The sequence below is a fragment of the Gobio gobio genome (assembly GCF_949357685.1).
Source record: "Gobio gobio genome assembly, chromosome: 3".
NCBI lineage: Eukaryota > Metazoa > Chordata > Actinopteri > Cypriniformes > Gobionidae > Gobio > Gobio gobio.
In genome coordinates this window covers 38,616,291-38,637,288 of record NC_137099.1, presented here as the reverse complement: position 1 = coordinate 38,637,288, position 20,998 = coordinate 38,616,291, and the positions used below count along the sequence as shown (strand labels likewise).

General features: G+C 38.6%; 2 protein-coding genes across 28 annotated transcripts in view; one reads left to right on the top strand and one right to left on the bottom strand.

Annotated features, from left to right (window-relative positions):
- Nucleotides 1-2,065, top strand: part of frem3 (Fras1 related extracellular matrix 3) — a gene marked incomplete at its 5' end in the record, with an annotated part of 34,933 nt that extends 32,868 nt beyond the window's left edge. Inside the window, one exon of the mRNA XM_079813465.1 lies at nt 82-2,065. Within this exon, the coding sequence (XP_079669591.1) occupies nt 82-603 (522 nt within the window). The 3' untranslated portion in view covers nt 604-2,065. The remainder of the gene's footprint in view (nt 1-81) is intronic.
- A 237-nt stretch (nt 2,066-2,302) lies between these two features.
- Nucleotides 2,303-20,998, bottom strand: part of gab1 (GRB2-associated binding protein 1) — a 90,649-nt gene continuing 71,953 nt past the window's right edge. For 6 of the 27 annotated variants that reach the window (XM_079813467.1, XM_079813486.1, XM_079813487.1 and 3 more), the window contains 4 exons: nt 15,170-15,263; nt 14,531-14,681; nt 11,376-11,528; nt 2,303-4,234 (listed from right to left, as the gene is read on the bottom strand). In XM_079813467.1, the coding sequence (XP_079669593.1) occupies nt 4,076-4,234; nt 11,376-11,528; nt 14,531-14,681; nt 15,170-15,263 (557 nt within the window). In that variant the 3' untranslated portion in view covers nt 2,303-4,075. Of the gene's footprint in view, nt 4,235-11,375; nt 11,529-12,270; nt 12,347-14,530; nt 14,682-15,041; nt 15,264-20,998 lie in introns of those variants that run through there. The other 21 variants (XM_079813484.1, XM_079813470.1, XM_079813471.1 and 18 more) reach the window with 11 other exon arrangements.

The following is a 20,998-nucleotide window of genomic DNA, read 5'->3' as shown; positions in this document are numbered from 1 at the left end:
ATGTTTTATAACGATAGTGAAACCAAAATGTGCCCAATTTTATTTATCCAGGATATTAAGAAAGAATGTTTAATTCCTCAGGTCGCTGCTGGCCGGGAATGGTTCATCCACACCATCTACACCCTCCGTTCTAAAGAGAATGCCAACCGAGGCATTGGTAAAAGAAGCCTTGAGTACCACCACGCTATATCCTCTGCCGTAGTCCCTGGCACCCAATCCCGTAATCGGCGTGCAGTACCTGACCCAGAAGCTTTCGACATCGGTGCTGAGAATAATCGAGGCACCAACATTCAGCATATCGCCCTGGACCGCTCAAACCGACTCCGGGTGAGCCAGCCATGGGGCCGTGAGACTGACCTAGAGCACCCCCTGGTGGAGGGGAGTCTGAGTAAGGGGCCTGGTTCAGATTTCTCTCTTCCTGCTGGCATGTCCACATTGCTCGGGGTGTCTGGGCTCATCCTACTGGTATGCCTGGTTGTAGTTCTGGTGGTTCTCTTGATGCGACGCAAGCGGAAAGAGAAGTACCCACCTTATTCCACTTCGTCCTGCACAGCATACAACAAGGAGCCCACAAGACACAATGTGGACAGCTCTGAGGTTTAAACCACCCCTTTTTCCTTAAGAACTAACTCTCACCATGGTGCTTTCTTGTCAAGCAGCTGAAGTTCTGGAGATGGAAATATTCTGAGATTATTTTGGAGGGTTTCACAGCTTCAATGAAGACATCTTGACTCCAAGGCTCCTCATACAACCAAGGTCAAGGTCAAACAAAAGGAAGTTGCTTGTTGCCTTTCACCTAAGATCAAGTTTGAGCTTCGTAGTACTAATTTTATTTTAGCGTGCTCCAATCAGTAGATCTGTGAACCTGAATTGGCCACAGAAAACCCGCTCAGACAAACAGAGTGAATCTGTGCTTCAGCTTTTGTCAAACTCAAATTATCTGCAAATGTAACAAGCATTGCTCCATTATATATAAATCAACCCATTCAATTTTACCCATTCGACAACAAATATAAATAAATATATAACAATTAAATGGTAAATTTACCTCAGCATGAATGGCATAAATAGATAAAACCAGCAATCTCAGCAGTTACCCAGGCAATTTGAACAATTTAAATGTTCAGGATCACTGAGTCTTTTTTTTTTTTTTTTTATCAGTCCATTTTAATTTCATTCGATGTGTAACAGTTCTTCTTCTGAGTGTGTGTGTGTGAGAGAGATTTGTTAGGCAAATTGAAAGATGCAAGAACTGGCTTCTTCAAACATTTATGTAATAAATGTATCTATTTTTATATGTTCCATGACATGAACTGCTGTGTACAAGAGCACAGGCCAGCGTTCCCACATGATCGAAGTGTTGCTATGCAAAGGGAGCGTGATGTTCAAATTCATAACTAATCAGAATGTACTTATTTTTATAGCTGTTCAGGATGTTAAAATGTGGTTCAGAATCACACATTAATTATGTGTGTACATACGTAGTTGCCTATTCTTTATCTGATGTCAAAAGGAGAGACAGGTGTCAACAAAAAGTAGTACATGATAAAATACACCCTGATAAAACTTGAAAACTTGTGAACCACACATACATAATGGGGTTTTTTTTCATGTAAAAAAACCACTACAGATTTACAAAATAGAAGCAACGAATACAGAATATTCAAATTATAAATTTAAACTGTTATTTGAATTTTTTTTTTTGTGGCTTCCCAGTTGGTGATACTTTTCAATTTATTGTTTAATGTTAGTTATTTTTTAATGTATTAACATTTCATTGTCAGACACAAACCATTTTTTTTTTCAACCAACATTTTGTAATTTATATCTCACCTTGTATAATGGAATAAAATAACACCAGGACAAAAAGTTTGAAACCCAACAGATTTAAAGTCTACGTCAGCTAATACACCATTAGCCGTGTGTTTGAAAAAAGAAAATGTTTTTGAGAATTATTTAATGTCTTTTTTTGCTGATGAAAGGAATTCTGTCAAGATACTTGTTTCATAATAAAGTGCCTGTTACGTGTTTAAAATATAAATGCATATACTTCTATAACCTGTGACAAGTTGAATTTCTGTCATTTAACATGTTTCATGCAGTGAGTGATCAGAATGCAGTAAACAACCGAGACAAATTCCAAATGCATTGATAAAAGAGCTGTGGTTTCAATTGAGGCTCACTTACAGGGACAGATCTCCATCAGGATGCCATTTAGGGTGTAATATTAACCCATAATGTTCTATGCAATTGGAATGACAGTACTGAAAACAAATCATCACAAATTCCATTAGTTGCAATGTCAGCAGTAATCTCCTGAAGTATCATTTTTATTGAGTTTATTTTAAAATGTACATTTTCTTTCAGATTCATTAAAAAAAAGATATAAAGCATCAGGTTCTGGGGACTCAAAGAAAAAAAAACGAGTAGAAGGGAAACCATATAGGCACAGCTTTGAATCAAAAGACATGCTTGAAAAACCTGTATCAATATATATAGCAGAAGCCACCAACGGCGTTGCAACACATGGATAGTGTCTCCTTGGCTTAAGAATGGTAGTTAGTAGTAGAGCTATTTTATTTTACACACACAGTAAAGTTCTATGCTGATGTATTCTGAATAGATGTATTCTGACATGAGCTAAAATCACTGAACGGATCATATTTACAACATTAAAAAAAAGTTGCAATGATAAGGCAATTAGTTTCCAAGAGCTGTGGAACTCCATCTGAAATAAATTATCGAAGTGGCAATAAAATGCATTGATAGAGCAGTCACACAGAAAATGCAGAAAGAAAATAAAATTCCTGAAACTGCTTGACCGGCTTTTCCTCCCCTCCGAGAAGGCATCTCATACAGCACAAAGCCTTTGTAATAATATCTTGCATTGTAAGCAATTTCAAAAGGTTTCTATGAGAACATATGAACTGCAACACTTAAGACGTCATCTATAGCTGCAAAATAAAATAAAATTTATGAAATCTGTTAAACCTTTCAGTGAGTACCTGACCTTGGCGCTTTTTGCAAATTGATACCTTGCTTTGAAAAAAAAAAAATAATAATAAAGGAGAAAAATAAAACCAAAAACATAAAACACACAAAAACTCAGAGAATTCTCTTCTCTGTTAAAAACTATCACAGTTCCTGATTCCACCAATAACATTTCATAGTTTCTGATACCATCTCAGACCGTGTAGACTTCTATCCTGCAGAATCCACACCTTAGCCTTAACATACTAGATATTAGATACAAATAAAGGACACTTTTATTCATGTACATAACACTTTATACAGTCTGCCTGCTGTCTTAAATGCAAACGAAAATAATTTTCAAACAAACTCTTTCACCTTAGTAGATTTGCGGTTCAAGCAACTCAAAACCTTTTGATTGCACTACCGAATTACACTTGAGGCCCAAAGGAATAAATGAAATGGAAAAATAACTAAACCTAGATGTCAAAAGGTTTTGGATTATCATTGAACTATATACAAAAAAAAAAAAAAAAGGCTAGGCTCCTAAAACAAATCCTAAAAACCCACCTTGGCAGTTTTGTGAACATGGAACATTGTAAAATCAAAACAAAGGTCCATAAAGACAGACAAATTCAACAGACCTGATGCACCCCAAGCCCATGGAACAATGTGCTTTAACACCATGATGGGGGAAAAACAATATCCAAAAATCAGAAACTGTCTGAGTGGATGGGTGAGGGGCAGTGTGTATCTTTATAGTACGAATAATTCTGCTCTGTTAGCGCAATTTTCACTGGGCTTTCAGCCAATAAGGCTTGGCGAGTCCTTCAGCCCTTGTGCAGAGTTCGGTCCATCTTACTACGAGTCTTTCAGCTTATACATGAGGATCCCTCGGATCAGCTCTCCTCAGCGTGGGTGCTGTCGTCTAGCAGGAAGCAGTGTAAACTAGCTGATCTGGGAGCTGTGACCTAGTCGCTGTCACACAGCTGTATCTAAAATCAAACGTGGAGGCCGGATTAGAGGTTCAGAGCATGTGCAGTGTCCTCAAATCATCGGCCTTCCGCGAGTCCTGACCAAGCAGAAAAGAGGAAAGAGATGGGTGTCATTTGGCCCCTTTGGTGGGGGTGTCTGTTTCCGTCGACTGCCGTCCGTCGCTCCAGGCCTCTCGTGTGCTCTTCAGTGCTTGCGTTCGCTGCTGATCCACCACCACATAGTCTACCCGCTCGTCTGATGCTGAAATACCAGTCCCGTTACTCTTCTTCTGCAAGGTGAAGATATGACGGACATTCAGTCAAAACAGTTCTTCCCAAAAGTACCAGTACTTGGATAGCAAGTTTTCTCCAGTATCAGTAACAATTATACCACTGTTAAATGTAATGTTAATAAAATCCTCAAAATATTAATATTGCATATTGTACAATGCCTAAATTCACTTTTAGCATTTAAACATAAAATGTTATGTTTAATATCTGACCATTTATCAGTTATCAGTCATAACATTAAAGTATTGGCTTATGGGTATAAGACAGAATTCTAAGAATATCGGTGCATCCCTAGTTTACTTAAATGAGCAATAGTTAAAAGCTACATGACATTGTTGTAGTTTAATTTGTGAATATTATTATTTAACTTTTCAAAATAAAAGCATAGGGATAATTGCATTTTTCAAAGTCCCCCTCTAGTTAATAATTGTATACCTTAAACCTCATTTCCAGTGAAAAAAAAAAATTAATGAATATAACTACACCCTTGCTTCATTTAGTATACGCAGTTCCACGAATATGCAAATTAGCCCTGCCTCCACTCACTCATGACCCACTTGGTCAACATTTATTCAAGTTACGGTAATAAACAGATACAAGATAGTTTGTGATGTACATAACACCAGCGATTTCAATCTGTGTTTTTGAGACTGTCTTTGGTTCACTGGACTTTCAAGGAGAAAATACTCAGCAATGGTGTTGACTTAGGAATTTGCACATGGTTTGTCTTAAAGGGGTCATGAATTGAGAAATCAACTTTCCCTTGAGCTTTTGATATATAAAAGGTCATGGTAATAAGAATATCCTGTACGTTTCAGAGCTGAAAACTTTCTTGTTAGTCAAAGAAAAGCTTTTATTGACAGCTGGCTCAGCAAACGATCGATCTGTGAATGTGCCTCCGTGTAACTTCAAAGTGTTGTGAAACACACCTTAACCGAAGAAGACGAATGCCTTATTCTGTAGCCCCGCCCCCCGATTCGTGCCTGGCATGTTAGATAAATAATAGGTCTACGTGGAGCTAAACCGGATCGAACTTCCAATAAAGCATGCCATAAGCTTCCTTCGGATTCCAAAATGCACGGTTGAACTTTATTTTTAATGAAGATCCAGCTCACGTGGGAAAGACATTGCATGTGTTCGCTTCATTTCACCAAATTTGTTTGTAAACAAAAGACTGGATTTGCAGACATGATGAGATTAAAAAAAACAATGCTGTGGCTTCTGGATCTGACAGGAATGATGCAAGACAATTATGCGAGTAAAAAATGTTGGTAACACTTTACAATAAGGTTTCATTAGTTAACATTAGTTAAAGGTCCCATGGCATGACATTTTCATTAAATTAGGTTTTTCAACATTAATATGAGTTCCACTAGCCTGAATATTGTCCCCAAGTGGCTAGAAATTTTGATCGGTGTAAACCGAGTTCTGGCTGTCTCTCTCTGCCTTTGAGAAAATGAAAGCCCAGACAAGCTGATCTGGAATTTTCCTGTTATGACGTCATAACAGGAACGGTTACCTCCCTTTCCTCCGCCCAGAGAATTTGGCACGCCCATGCGAGCGCCATATTTGTCCTCGAGAGATCATGGCTTGTGAACGAGTGAATGCTGGCAGGTTCTCAGTGTTTGGATGTACAAATGAAAAAAGTATTTTTTCAGTTCCTTATGATCTATGATCAGTGATTTCTGATGTGTAGCTAATTATTCAAGTTCACACAGAACTTTATTATTCGTGCACAAGCTGCGGTTTCTCTCTCCCGACAGAACGGTGTTTTCGTGTTTTCTATTTTGTGAGTCAGTGTTTTTGTATGTCCTCGTTGCGTCTATCTGTTCTAAAATGTGCATACAGTCGTGAGTTTCTGCTCAACATCGGCAGAGCAACATCTTTAGAGATAAACCTCATGCACGCCGAGGCTCGGGCGGCACTGACCGGTCGGCCTTCAACATCACCGACCCCCAGTACTGCAACTGGCCCACAGCGGAGGCACCAAACACGGCACGAGATTAAGCAGAAGGGGGGTAAGCGTGAGGGTCTCCGGGCTAGGCTAGCCAGCTTTCCCCACAATAAACTGGATTACATTCGATAACTGCTGTTGTGTCTTTGTTTGCGCTGTGTACTCAATGCTGACGCTTTTCATATGATAGGAAAATATCTAAAAATAATGCTATAATCAACACTTAATCGTAACTCGTTTATCTTGACAGCTGTAATGGTACATTACATGTTACAAAGGTGGCAGAATAATGATGAAGACGGACTCGGCATGACTGGGACTCGTGTTTATTCAGAACTCTCAGATACAAACACAATAAACTCGCGCTGACAGCGCTCTCACCACTCTGTACAATATAACTTTGTTTGTTAGCCATCGCTCCGTCTCTGGTCTGTGATGTCCGGTTCACGAACAAATCATTCTTTTGAACCGGTTCTTTTTAGTGAACCGGTCGAACCAGTTCACCAAATTGGACTGAATCGTTCTAAACTGTTCGCGTCTCGAGTCAGCGCTGATCTATAATTTACTAAAGTTACTAACTTTCTGACATGAGTGACAGCCCCTTCGATTAGAAATAAACGAATAACCTGAGGTATATGCTAGTAACTTCAACAGTTCACTGAACTGAGACGTGCTGAGAGAAACTGATGAGAAGTGAACTCAGGTCCATCCGTCTCTCTGGCAGCAGCTTGTGCCTCGTAGACCTTGTTAAACCACGCCCCCTCCGCTACAAGATCTGATACTCATTTCAAATGCAAAGATGTCAGCCAATCACAACAGTGGGCGTTTTTACTGATGTCTCACAGTAGACACACCCCTTGAAACAGGGCATTCAGCCACAGGGCAAACATCAATATAGAAAAAATGCCTTTTATTTCTAAATTATGACATTTTGTGATGTAAAAATCATACTAACAATATAAGTACACCTCATGTATAAGTACACCAAACATTATAAAATAATAGAAAAATGCTATGCCATGGGACCTTTAAAGGGTCACTTCAGCGCTGGGAAGATGAATGTGTATTTAAAATGTGTCATTTATGTAGTAGAAATGTGAAATTATTTTTGAATTTGGTGCCTTCAGACTGAGAAAAGACAGAACATGTATTTTTGTCTCATGTGGATGAAAGACAACAACTCCCAGAATGCACTTGCTTCGCTGCCCTACGAGGCCACTCCCTACACCGCCCCCAGCGTCGTTTTGATCTTCATAATAATACAATAATTTTGTTCAGTTAGAGAATAAACACTACAATTAAAAACTGAAAATGGCAAAATGGCGATATTTGCGTCATCGGAAGAATTTTTCCGGAAATAAAATGCATAATTCTCTCGTCTCAGGAGAATATGAGGGGGGAAAGTACCATAATTCAAATATAATACGGGGTTTCTACTGATACAAAGCTTAATGCTAAATCACTGAAGTGACCCTTTAATGTTTTAACAAACATGGACTAACCATGAGCAGTACATTTGTTACTGTATTTGTTCATCTTTGTTAACGTTAGTTAATAAAAATCCAGCTGTTCATGGTTTGTTCATGTTAGTTCACAGTGCATTAACTTATGTTCACAAGATTTTAATCTACTAATGTAGGTAACTAATGTTAACTGATGAAACCTTATTGTAAAGTGTTACCCAAATGTTTTTATGTGTGATAGTATTGCATTATTGCGTTTGATATCTACTGATAATGTACTAAACATAACTTCCATGCTGTCACAGACTTTGTATTTGAGTTGGTTCATTGCCCTGTGATTAGTGATCAGACTCGTCAGATCTTGTGTGTGTGTGTGTGTGTGTGTGTGTGTGTGTGTGTGTGTGTTATGCACAGTTTGTGGTTATATCCCAATAAAAAAATAACATTCCAATTAATTGCGGGTGGATGAGAGATAAATCATTGTGTTTGTTTGATAAAGATATTTTGCGAGCCCTGTGGGCGAATCATTCCGGTTGCCGTTTCTCCACATTGGAAGTTTTCAAAACAATTCCTCACATGTAAGGGAGCCGAAGCTCATTATAATATGCAAACCTATTATCCAATCATAGCAGTGGGTGTTTACTTCCAAGTTTCAATGTGGCACGCCCCCTAAAAACCAAGCGTTCCAGTAGCTAGGCTCAAAACCAGAGTAGAAAATAGCCTATTACTTATTCATTATGATGTTTTTGAATGTAAAAATCACGCTAACGTCATAAGTAGGGTTAGGTACCGAAACCCGGTGCCAATATGGATTAGCCAGAGACTCAGCGCTCGTCACATATCACAACTATTCAGTGTTTTCAACCACATAATATTTATTTAAGGTTTGAGACATTTAAATGCACATACGTAACTACTAGCAAAAAATACACACTGAAGTCTATAGCGGCAATGACAATCCTTTCAGACAGTTATAATTTGACTATGTGTTTCATTCGTATCAGATACACATTATATAGTTAAGTATAGAGTTTACTATATTCTTCTCCCAGTTCAGCAGCGGTCACTTACTCTCTTGTATTTCGTGAGATGAGGATGAATTTATGTGATGTAAATCTGACAGATCCTATTATCTGAGGTGCGAACTAACATGGTGGCGCCCATCGCGCATTATAGATCAACTAACAAACGTTCACTAATTTGAAAATCGGAATATCAGTTCATGATATAGTTAACAAGTTTGTGAATATTTTGAATAAAAAAGAAAAAATTAAATAGAACCGATACAGCTGTCAGCACTATTGCGGCTGCTTTGTCATGTGAGAAGCATGCGAAAGCATGACGCGTCACCATGGAAACAATAAGGCGATGTGTTCTAAAATATTTAGCCAGAGAATATGGTCATATTTCAAAATAAAGCTGAACCTTGAAGCTGTTTTGTAGCATACCAAGAATACTGACTACTTTGCTGTTATGTAGTGTTAAATTAGGCCTATTGTAGTTGGGTTAGGTGGCTTAGGTTTTACTGTGAATTTGTTAAGTAAATTGTGTTTGTATCTATTTATATTTACATATTTAAGTAGACTTTAAACGTTTAATAATTTGTTCAATTTAAATAATTTTTTATATATATATATATATATTTTTTTTTTAATAAAAAGCCATTCTTTAAATGTCATCCTCCGTTGATTAGTGGCTTTTTTAAAGATTTTAATATCAGTTCAGGCACCGTTTAGGCACCGGTACCATTTTAAAAGTATCGGTTTGGCATTGGTATCGTACAAAACACCAAACGATACCCAACCCTAGTCAACCCAAGTTGACCTCAGACAACAGTATAAAAAAATTAAAAAAGCCAGTTCATGACCCCTTTAAAGTATATTAAAACACCACATAGACATTAAAACTTGATTTCCACCATTGATTTCCAATTTGACGTCAGAAGTAGGGATGCACCGAATCCAGGATTCGGGTTCGGATTCGGCCGAATATTGGGCTTTTTGACGGGGTTCGGTTTCTGCCGAACCTCAGAATTTTTTTCCACCGAGCCCGAACCCTAGGCTTGCACTATGCGTGCCCCGCTGGTCGAACGTAATGATGCCGCCGTTGAAAGTGAAAATGGAACTCATGAACAGAAAACATGGCAGTATGCTACTTTAAGTCAAAAGAAGGTGATTCAAGTCGAGCTACATGTTCAATTTGCAATGCCGATTTGTCTCGTGATGACAATTGTCCTAAAGGACCCTAAACAACAGCCGCTGTTAAAACATTTGCATATGAAACATCCGAGAGAATATGAGTTGTGCATGAAGGAATCTAAAGACAGCAGCCAAAATGTATTTTATTTAGCCTACACTAAATATTTTCACTTAAATAATTACCAAATTAAGATTACAAAATGAAAATACACTGAATCCGTAAGCTTTGAAGAACCGGAATCGTTTTTTTTTTTTTGTCAAATAAAAATAGAAGGCCTAGGCTACCTCAATCCACACCTTGTATGTTTTTTGTTCGTTTTTTAAGTAACACGTCTAAGTAATGTGGGTTAGTCTGGAGCGCAGCCTGTTGACTGTTAAACCCGCGGCAGAAAACAACCTTAATCCTTCTGTCTCCGCAGCGCGCGAGCCTCGGCTTCACAGCGCGCACGCCTCCTGCGCTTTCCTTTGTGTTGTTCTTTGAAACGACAGAGGATGATACATTTTTCTATAAACCATCAGGAAACAGCAGCGAGAAGAACATACGTGACAATGTTTACTTTAGTAAACTTGACCAAAACCACACTATTAAAAGCCTTAAACAAGGCTTCAGATGGCACTGATGTCCCGGGAATACCTCGCTAGAGCGGCCAGCCTCGGGAAGCGCCATTTATTTGCTTTCCACCAGTCAGGAGCTTGTACTACTGCTGTATTTTTCTGTCGAAATAGTCCCACACAGTAAGCTTTTCCATTGCTTCATTTAGCGAGATATATCTGGTTTGTGGTTGCACATGTCGACGCGCTCCGTGAGTGAACAAATAAGGCTATTCTAAACCATGCATCAAAAAACAAACAAACAAAAAAGCGTTAAAAACATTTAAACCGTTTAACTGGTAGTATTAATCGGTCAAAGTTCTTACTTTCGGTTAACGGTTAAATAGCATCCCTACACTGCTGTGGACGTTGTTTACTTCGTTAATGTGTTTACTGTGATAGTGGACTGAGGATGGGAGAAGGATTCAGTATTCGGTTTCGGATTCGGCCGAATCTTAACCAGTGGATTCGGTATTCGGCCGAACCCCAAAAATCTGGATTCGGTGCATCCCTAGTCAGAAGTAATGTTCCTGTATCTCAGAAATGTTCCTGATCGGGAATTGAAACAGCTGCCACTCACTACAGTCTCTTGTCTGCAGAGAACGATGGGAAAACAATAGTCCTCAACTGATGTATAACACATTTTGTTAATAAGAGAGGCCAGAGAATAACCATCAAGCTGGGAAAAAGATCTGATTTAATTCCTGCTATATAATGACAAAAAGCTATAGTAGGTGTATAATCATAAAGCCTGGGGATAATAGCACTGGAGTCAACTTGTCTTATGCCCCCCATTGTTAGGCTTGTCAGCTATAGACAGTAAAAGCATGAGGTAGTCTGACTCCTGGTGATTAAAATCTCACACAAATATATCCATCCATAATAATTTATTTTTTAAAGTTTGTCTAGTGAGAAATTGTTTGTCATATGTTACCTTTCGAGGAGGAGTTGATTTCCCAGGGTCCAAGTCGAGGTCCAGATACTCCACCTGCTTGTCTCCTTTAGGCTTCACCATGGGACTCCCTCCTCCATCAGCATTCATTGGTGCTGCTAACTTCATGTTCTGAGATGTCAAAAAAATAAAAAACTAGATTACAAAAAAAAGGTAGAATATGAAAAGTTTACCCGAATCATTGTTGTAATCAGAATTAGTTATTAAAAGATTTATGCTACTGGTATATTAATCTACGACAATGCTACTAGGTGATGTAAGTAAACAGTCAGAATTTTTTACATTTATAATCCACCCATCTACATGCAGTTGTTCACCCAACACTTGTTCTGATGATTAAATCTGTAATGAGTTGCGAACACAATATCATGTCTGAAAAATAAGTCTTTCTAAACGGTTTCAAATTGATTGGTGAGCTTCATAATTTAATAATGATCCATTTTAGTAATTCAAAATAATGCCCAGTTAGTCTGCAGACCTTTAAAAGTGTTGTTTGCAAAATTATTTACATAGATTTCAATGGTGGGAGTCATAAATGTAATAGGTGTGTATTGCATGATGTGGATTTTCAAAGAATTTACGATGAAGCCTTATTTCCCTCTGCATTATTTACTAACTCAATACAAACCAAATCATCAAGTGACTGTCACTGCATTGCTAATATAATGCATACTCTATATAATTGATAAAACAACAACAACACCAACAGATTGATTAGAAACATTATCATCTTTGAGTAAAAAATAAATAAATCTGAACTGGACATGTGCTGCATTTAAAATTCACCCCCACCCAAAAAAAACCTGTCTAATGGTGTTTCTTGAGGAATTTTTCAGGTCATACACTAAATTCGGTCCACTTTTGCAACCCTGCTCACCTCATCCAGGCGGTCTAGATCTGACACTTCTCTCTTTATAGGAGTGATGGGAACTGTACAGTAGAAGGACTCCTCTCTACAGAACGGAGGAACAAGGAGGAGAGTAGGAGCAGAAAAATCAAAGAGTAAACAGGAAAAAAAACAGCAAAGGCAAGCAGAGAAACTAGAAATGAAAAAAATGCTAAAAACAGATGAGCCAGACAAAAGGATCCACAAAAGAATGCAAGAAACAGAATGTAGAAAATGAGAAACAGAAAAAGAGGCAGAGAAAGGACTTTCCCAAGTATTGGCAGCTGAATCCAGTGCATCAAAAGCCACACTGTGCAGTGTTATCACAGCCGTAGAGCTGTATGCTAGTTATTTTACAGCTGACATGCTAACATGTTAGCAAATAAAACAAGCCATGCACGAAAAGCTCCACATCAAGAAAATGGTCCATTAATAGAATCACATTAATAAACACAAAAATGGAACCGCAAAGATGGCCCTTGAGGTGAAACCAAGGAAACAAAAAAGAAATGGACGAAAGACACAACCAAAATAGCAGAAAAAAATGGAGGAAAAAAGAAAAGTAAAAGGTAGAAAAAGCAGCGAGGGGTCCTTCTATCCAGTATGTTCAGATCACAAAATACCACCCACCACTTAAAGGGGTCATGAACTGTTTTTTATGTTAATGTTCTCTGAGGTCAACTTGTCATGTTTGCAAGATTTCCTTTTTTTACATAAAAACATTTTAGAAGTAATGTTTTTGATCCTCTCTTTAAAACTGTTTTGATAGGTGGGCCGCATTCAAGGCTTGGAAGCAAACGCTCACTGCTATGACTGGGCAAGAGTTTGGCATATTAAAAATCATTTTCAACGTCCCTGGCATTACATGTGGAATTGTTTTGAAAACTTCAGATGTTGAAAAATGGCAACTGGTGAAATTCAGTCCAGAATATTTGAGCCAGAGTCTGATTTGAATCCTGAGTCAAATACCAAGGATACTCCAGTCTGCGACAGCATGGTAATTCATCGTCTTAGTTATATGTGTTATATTCCTTATGTATTTGTGAGGTAGTTATTACATTACATTAGTGTTCAAACAAATACAAGTGTTTATCTCATTTTCATAGTTGAAATATTTGCCAACTGTGAAACATTCATGAGTATTACATTTTCTTTATAATTATAAGTCTTGGTTATAAGTTTAAATACTTAAAGTTATCACAAACAAGATATCTTTCGGTGTTTTGTGGAAACGAATTATGAATGAACACTGTCCTTGTTCATCATTTTCAGTTAAGTGAAAGTAAAGTGAGTACATATCAAACAATCTGTAACAGACAAGCAATAGTGACACATGGTAAAAACCAGCACGTCATACTGAGACAAAATTTGAAACTAGTTGCTTTGGCAGTTTTTTTGTTTGTTTGTTTGTTTTTTAAATAAAAGCTGTTTTTAGTTCTGAAACGTACATTATATTGTCAATGACCTCTTATATGTTAGAAAAATTTGAATTCTCAATTTAAGACCCCTTTAAGATTTCTGGGAACTTGTAATTTCATTGTAATTTTCATTCTCAATCTAGCCTTTGTCCTTAATAATAAAAAAAAAAAACACTGAATAGATTGAATACATATAGATATATCATGTGTATTTTGAAATAAAATCAATGACAAAATGTTTATTTCAAAATCAAATCTGAAAAATATGAAAGAAAACTAAGAAGAATCACTTAATGTTGCTATCATATTTTGAAATAAATTTTACTTACACTACTGTTCAAAAGTTTGGGGTCAGTAAGACTTTTTCATTAAACGGATAAAAAGTGACAGTCAAGCTCTTTTAAAAAATGCTGTTATTTTTCACTTTCAACAATATTTGTATTGTTCATCAAACAATCATGAAAAACATTTATCAGGGTTTCCATAAAAATATTAAGCAGCCTAATGTTAACGTTTTAAACACTGATAATGATGAGAAATGTTTCAAATCAGCATATTACATGATTTCTGGATCATATGACACTAAAGATTGAAGTAATGGCAGTATTTGATTCTTTTTTTTTTACTGTGCAGCAAACTTTGTGAAAAGATTCTTCTTTCAAAAAAACTACCCCAAACTTTCAAACGTTTATGTATGTGTATGTCAATTACCTCTAAAAATTATTTAGTTTTTTATACATATATAAACACTGAATATATTCCAATTCTGACAGCATTAAATGTATATTTTTAACTAAGTGAAACATTTGCTGTGGTGTTTTTTTTTTACATACTGGTTCATCTGAAGACATATTAGCGTGTTGCATGGTTACATAATTCTCATCACAGTCGTCGGAGTCGCTGCTGGAGGCAGTGCTATGCCCCGAGGACGGTCTGGGGGCCGTGGTACACCTAGAGGGGCTGAGCAGCAGGACAACATTTACACTGCCGCTCACACACACACACACACAGACAAAGAACAGCAACATAAACTCTGGCTGTCTGGATTAATGCATAGTCTGAGCTGGACCTCTTTAGCTGACATTGTGGAACCCAAAACACACGGGCAGTCACAAAGATCCACACACACTTTCAACAGCCTTCCAGACACATGAGCCACGTGGCACCTACATCAAAGTATTAACTCAATAATTAATTCAAGAACACAATTCATGGCATCATTGGATTGTCATCACTACCACTTTTGCAATTATGCGGTGGTAGGTAGCGATGACAGTCAAATAACTTATGAACAATCTAATGGTGACATTTTACTATCATCACTACTATTTTACTATCATGGCATGTTAGGACAAGACTACAGGAATGCATGAATGATTAGTTATTTAGCCTGTGGTGTCTGTTGCGTGGAGGCCATGCAGAACCATGCTTAATTGCTGATCTGTTTCAGAGGAAACATGCCCAACACTTACTCCCTCGTGAAGGACCTGGTCACGGGGGAACGGACCGGGGCCGTATACTCTTCCCACTCAGGTAAAGGCTTGATCTCTAAAGGGGCCGGCCTACCTGCAGGAAAAACACCAGTTTAATGCTGAAAAATATTCAAGATGACATAATACTTTATAAAAAAAATAAATAAATAATAAAAAAAAAGAATTAAAAAAAAAAAAAGAATTGTACATATAAAAATAATATTGTTAACATGATAATAATAATAACTAACAATATTAAAAAATAATAAATTAACTCGTTCCCTGCCATTGATTTTCCGGCAATCTATGTTTTCACTGTTATAAGGTAGGGGGTGCTACTATCTTCTGAAAGAGTACAGAATCTCCGGATCAAAACACAGGTGAAGAAGCAGAAACAACCAATAGAAGCATTGTTTATGCACATGTTGTGGCCTTTGCCCTAAAGGATATTCTCAGGTTTATGTTAAATGTTTTTTAATTATTAATTAAACTTACCCACATTCAAGTGTTGATAAAAAAGAATGCATGAAGCTAGAATATATTATAATATATTACAAAAAGAAAAAAAATGAAAAATGAAAAACACTGGCGGGGAAAGAGTTAAACGAAAATTCTTCATAAAAACATTCAAACATAAATTGTGGCAATGAATTCAATAGGACAACTTCAATATTCCTTAAATGTTTAAAAACAAATTTGCATATAATTTATGAGGGTTGTTCATGTCATCTACAAGAATAAAAAAAAAACTGAAACTTGAATAATAAATATGAATTTTCAAAACAAATTATGCTTAATTGTAATATATACAGTGAGGAAAATAAGTATTTGGACACCCTGCTATTTTGCAAGTTCTCCCACTTAGAAATCATGGAGGGGTCTGAAATTGTCATCATAGGTGCATGTCCACTGTGAGAGACATAATCTAAAAAAATAAAATCCAGAAATCACAATGTATGATTTTTTCACTATTTATTTGTATGATACAGCTGCAAATAAGTATTTGAACACCTGAGAAAATCAATTTTAATATTTGGTACAGTAGCCTTTGTTTGCAATTACAAAGGTCAAACGTTTCCTGTAGTTTTTCACCAGGTTTGCACACACTGCAGGAGGGATTTTGGCCCACTCCTCCACACAGATCTTCTCTAGATCAGTCAGGTTTCTGGCCTGTCGCTGAGAAACACGGAGTTTGAGCTCCCTCCAAATATTCTCTATTGGGTTTAGGTCTGGAGACTGGCTAGGCCACGCCAGAACCTTGATATGCTTCTTACAGAGCCACTCCTTGGTTATCCTGGCTGTGTGCTTCGGGTCATTGTCATGTTGGAAGACCCAGCCTCGACCCATCTTCAATGCTCTAACTGAGGGAAGGAGGTTGTTCCCCAAAATCTCGCAATACATGGCCCCAGTCATCCTCTCCTTAATACAGTGCAGTCGCCCTGTCCCATGTGCAGAAAAACACCCCCAAAGCATGATGCTTCACAGTAGGGATGGTGTTCTTGGGATGGTACTCATCATTCTTCTTCCTCCAAACACGTTTAGTGGAATTATGATCAAAAAGTTCTATTTTGGTCTCATCTGACCACATGACTTTCTCCCATGACTCCTCTGTATCATCCAAATGGTCATTGGCAAACTTAAGACGGGCCTGGACATGTGCTGGTTTAAGCAGGGGAACCTTCCGTGCCATGCATGATTTCAAACCATGAATGTCTTAGTGTATTACCAACAGTAACCTTGGAAACGGTGGTCCCAGCTCTTTTCAGGTCATTGACCAGCTCCTCCCGTGTAGTTCTGGGCTGATTTCTCACCTTTCTTAGGATCATTGAGACCCCACGAGGTGAGATCTTGCATGGAGCCCCAGTCCGAGGGAGATTGACAGTCATGTTTAGCTTCTTCCATTTTCTAATGATTGCTCCAACAGTGGACCTTTTTTCACCAAGCTGCTTGGCAATTTCCCCGTAGCCCTTTCCAGCCTTGTGGAGGTGTACAATTTTGTCTCTAGTGTCTTTGGACAGCTCTTTGGTCTTGGCCATGTTAGTAGTTGTAATCCTATTTGATTGTATGGGGTGGACAGGTGTCTTTATGCAGCTAACGACCTCAAACAGGTGCATCTAATTTAGGATAATAAATGGAGTGGAGGTGGACATTTTAAAGGCAGACTAGACAGGTGTTCAAATACTTATTTGCAGCTGTATCATACAAATAAATAGTTAAAAAATCATACATTGTGATTTCTGGATTTTTTATTTATTTAGATTATGTCTTTCACAGTGGACAGGCACCTACAATGACAATTTCAGACCCCTCCATGATTTCGAAGTGGGAGAACTTGCAAAATAGCAGGGTGTTCAAATACTTATTTTCCTCACTGTACTAATTATATTAGAAAAAAAGTGAGGAATTCCACATGCAGCTAGACGTTTAGCCAGTAGAGGGTGATATCTGCTATTTAGTACATAATGGGAGTGAGAAGTAAACAAGTACCCTTTCCTCAATGAGACGAGTACATTTCACTATTTTTTTCCTTAAGAACACACTAAAAAATAAAAATACAGGACCAAGTAATTAGAACTGAAATCACACCTGAGGGAAAACTTGAGAAAAATGAGGACACCGTTAAATGAAGGGTAAAAACAAGTGATAATCACACACATCCTCTTCTCTGCCTTCTCCCATATAAGAAGCATCTGATTCAGTTATCATCACAGCTGGCCCACAACTTTGAATTTGAACTTTGAGAAGCACCCAATCTGGCAACTGAGGAGTAGCTGTAGCTGGCTGAAACACACACCAGCTGGTGCCAGTGTGTGAGGAAGAGAGCACAGACTGGTATGCACCTCAAGGCCCTAACTGAACTTTTTGGGCACATAATGTGGCTTGAGAGATCTAAAAAAAAGGTACTTATTTCAACACTAGATGGTGATTCATCTATATGGGACACCTGTTGTATTATTGTACCACTTTTTATGTTTCAATATAAAGGTTCCCAGAGCATTTTTTGCACTGCTCTGATAGCATTTCATTTAACATGTGGCACTGCATTTTTACTTCAGAGCCTTCTCAACTATGGCGGTTCAAAAGGGCCCTAATAGATAATGTCTCAAAATAAATTTGAAACGTTCACCTCTAATGCTTATCAATGCCATTTCAAAAATTCGGACTGGAATTTAACAGACATTAATACTTAAGTAACTTTGGACACCCTGATGGCAGATACACTACTGTTCAAAAGTTTGTGGTGGGCCAGGTTTTTGTTGTTGTCAAGAAATGCATGATTTTAAGGATGCATTAAATTGACCATAAGTGGGGGGACAAGATTTTTTTCTATTCATTAAAGAATCCAGAAAAAATATATCACGGTTTCCACAAAAATATTCAGCAGTACAACTGTTTTCAACATTGATAATGATAAGTAGTAATGTTACTTTAGCACCATATCATTTCTGAAAGATCATGTGACTCTGGAGACTGGAGACTGGAGACTGGCTGCTGAAAATTCAACTTTACCATCACAACACAGGAATAAATGACATTTTAAAATATATTAAAATAGAAACGTGTTATTATGAATTATCATAATATTTCATAATATTACAGTTTTTATTGTATCTTGATCATATGAGACTTAGAAAATCTTACTGACCCCAAGCTTTTGAACAATAGTGTATCTTTAGACACCCTGATGGCAGATATAGAGAAGAGCTCTAGGAGAGAGAGCTCGTGGCTGAAGATACAGAGGTTAGTGCACTCTCCGTATCTGTAGCGGATGTTACCCGATCCTTCCGGCGGGTGAACGTCCGTAAAGCCGCGGGTCCAGACGGCATTCCGGGCCGCGTCATCAGAGCGTGCGCGCGCCAACTGGCTGGAGTTTTCACGGACATTTTTAACCTGTCCCTCTCCCTGTCTGTGGTCCCCACATGCTTCAAAACGTCCACCATTGTTCCTGTACCGAAGCAAGCAAAAACCACCTGCTTAAACGACTGGCGTCCTGTTGCTCTGACCCCCATCATCAGCAAATGCTTTGAGAGACTAGTCAGAAACCACATCTGCTCTGTTCTCCCCCCCTCATTGGACCCACTGCAGTTTGCATACCGCAAAAACCGCTCCACTGATGATGCCATTTCATCCACTATTCACACTGCTCTCTCCCACCTGGAAAAGAGGAACACATATGTGAGAATGCTGTTTGTAGACTACAGCTCAGCATTCAACACCATTATGCCCTCCATACTTGACATGAAACTCCGGGCTCTCGGCTTAAACAGCCTGTTATGCAGCTGGATCCTGGACTTCCTGTCAAACAGACGCCAGGTGGTCAGAATGGGCAGTAACATCTCCTCACCACTGACTTTCAACACTGGAGCCCCTCAGGCCTGTGTTCTCAGCCCACTCCTGTACTCCTTGTACACACATGACTGTGTGGCAACCCACAGCTCCAACACCATCATCAAGTTTGCTGACGATACGACGGTGGTAGGTCTCATCACTGACAATGATGAAACGGCCTACAGAGAGGAGGTGCACACTCTGACACGGTGGTGTCAGGAGCACAACCTCTCCCTCAACGTCAGCAAGACCAAGGAGCTGGTGGTCGACTTCAGGAGGAATGAGAGAGAACACCGCCCCATCACCATCGATGGAGCACCGGTGGAGAGAGTCAGCAGCTTCAAGTTCCTCGGTGTCCACATCACAGAGGAACTCTCATGGTCCGTCCACACCGAGGCCGTTGTGAAGAAGGCTCATCAGCGCCTTTTCTTCCTGCGACGGCTGAGGAGGTTTGGAATGAACCGCCACATCCTCACACGGTTCTACACCAGCACTACAGAGAGCCTGCTGACTGGCTGCATCACCACCTGGTACGGCAACAGTACCGCCCGCAGCCGCAAAGCCCTGCAAAGGGTAGTGCGCACGGCCAGCTGCATCATCGGAGGTGAGCTTCCCTCCCTCCAGGACATATATGCCAGGCGGTGTGTGAAAAGAGCTCAGAGGATCATCAGAGACTCTAGCCACCCGAGCCATGGGCTGCTCTCACTGCTGCCATCAGGCAGGCGGTACCGCAGCATCAGAACACGCACCAGCCGACTCCAGAACAGCTTCTTCCCACAAGCAATTAGACTCCTGAACTCTTGATCCATCAGGATCATAACACACACTGGACAGAATATCACTCAGCACAACCCACTGTCGATACACACACATTATATACACATTTATATAATTTATTATTTATCATATAGCACCTATTGCACATTGGATCTCTACTGTGAATAATAATGTATACTGTACATTGTATACTATTATTATTATTATTATTATAGCGTAATGTATATTGTTTAATGTATGTTTTAGTGTGTATATTGTTTAAAGTATATTGTTTAAAGTATATTGTTTAAAGTATATGTATATTGTAAGTATGTGTATATTGGTTAAAGCTGTGAGAACCACACTCACATTGTGTAAATTATTTATTGTTTATTGTAGAGTTTACTGTGCTGTGAGTAATTGTGGGCGCATCAGTGTAATCTGATGCTGCTCTAAATGTTGTACATGTCATGTCGTGACTACTATGTTGCTCGGAACTGCACCAAGAATTTCACCTGCTGTTGCACTTGTGTACATGGCTGTGTGACAATAAAGTGATTTGATTTGATTTGATTTTGATTTTGATATATCCTGATGCCATTAAATAAAGCAGCATCAGGAAGCTCCCAAGATTCTAACCAGACACCTGGATTGCTCTTCAGACTGTTAGTCATGATAGGATTCATCCGCCCACTGCCAGCTCTTGTCAATATGATTCAAAAATGCTTCTGTAAATGTGTTGGT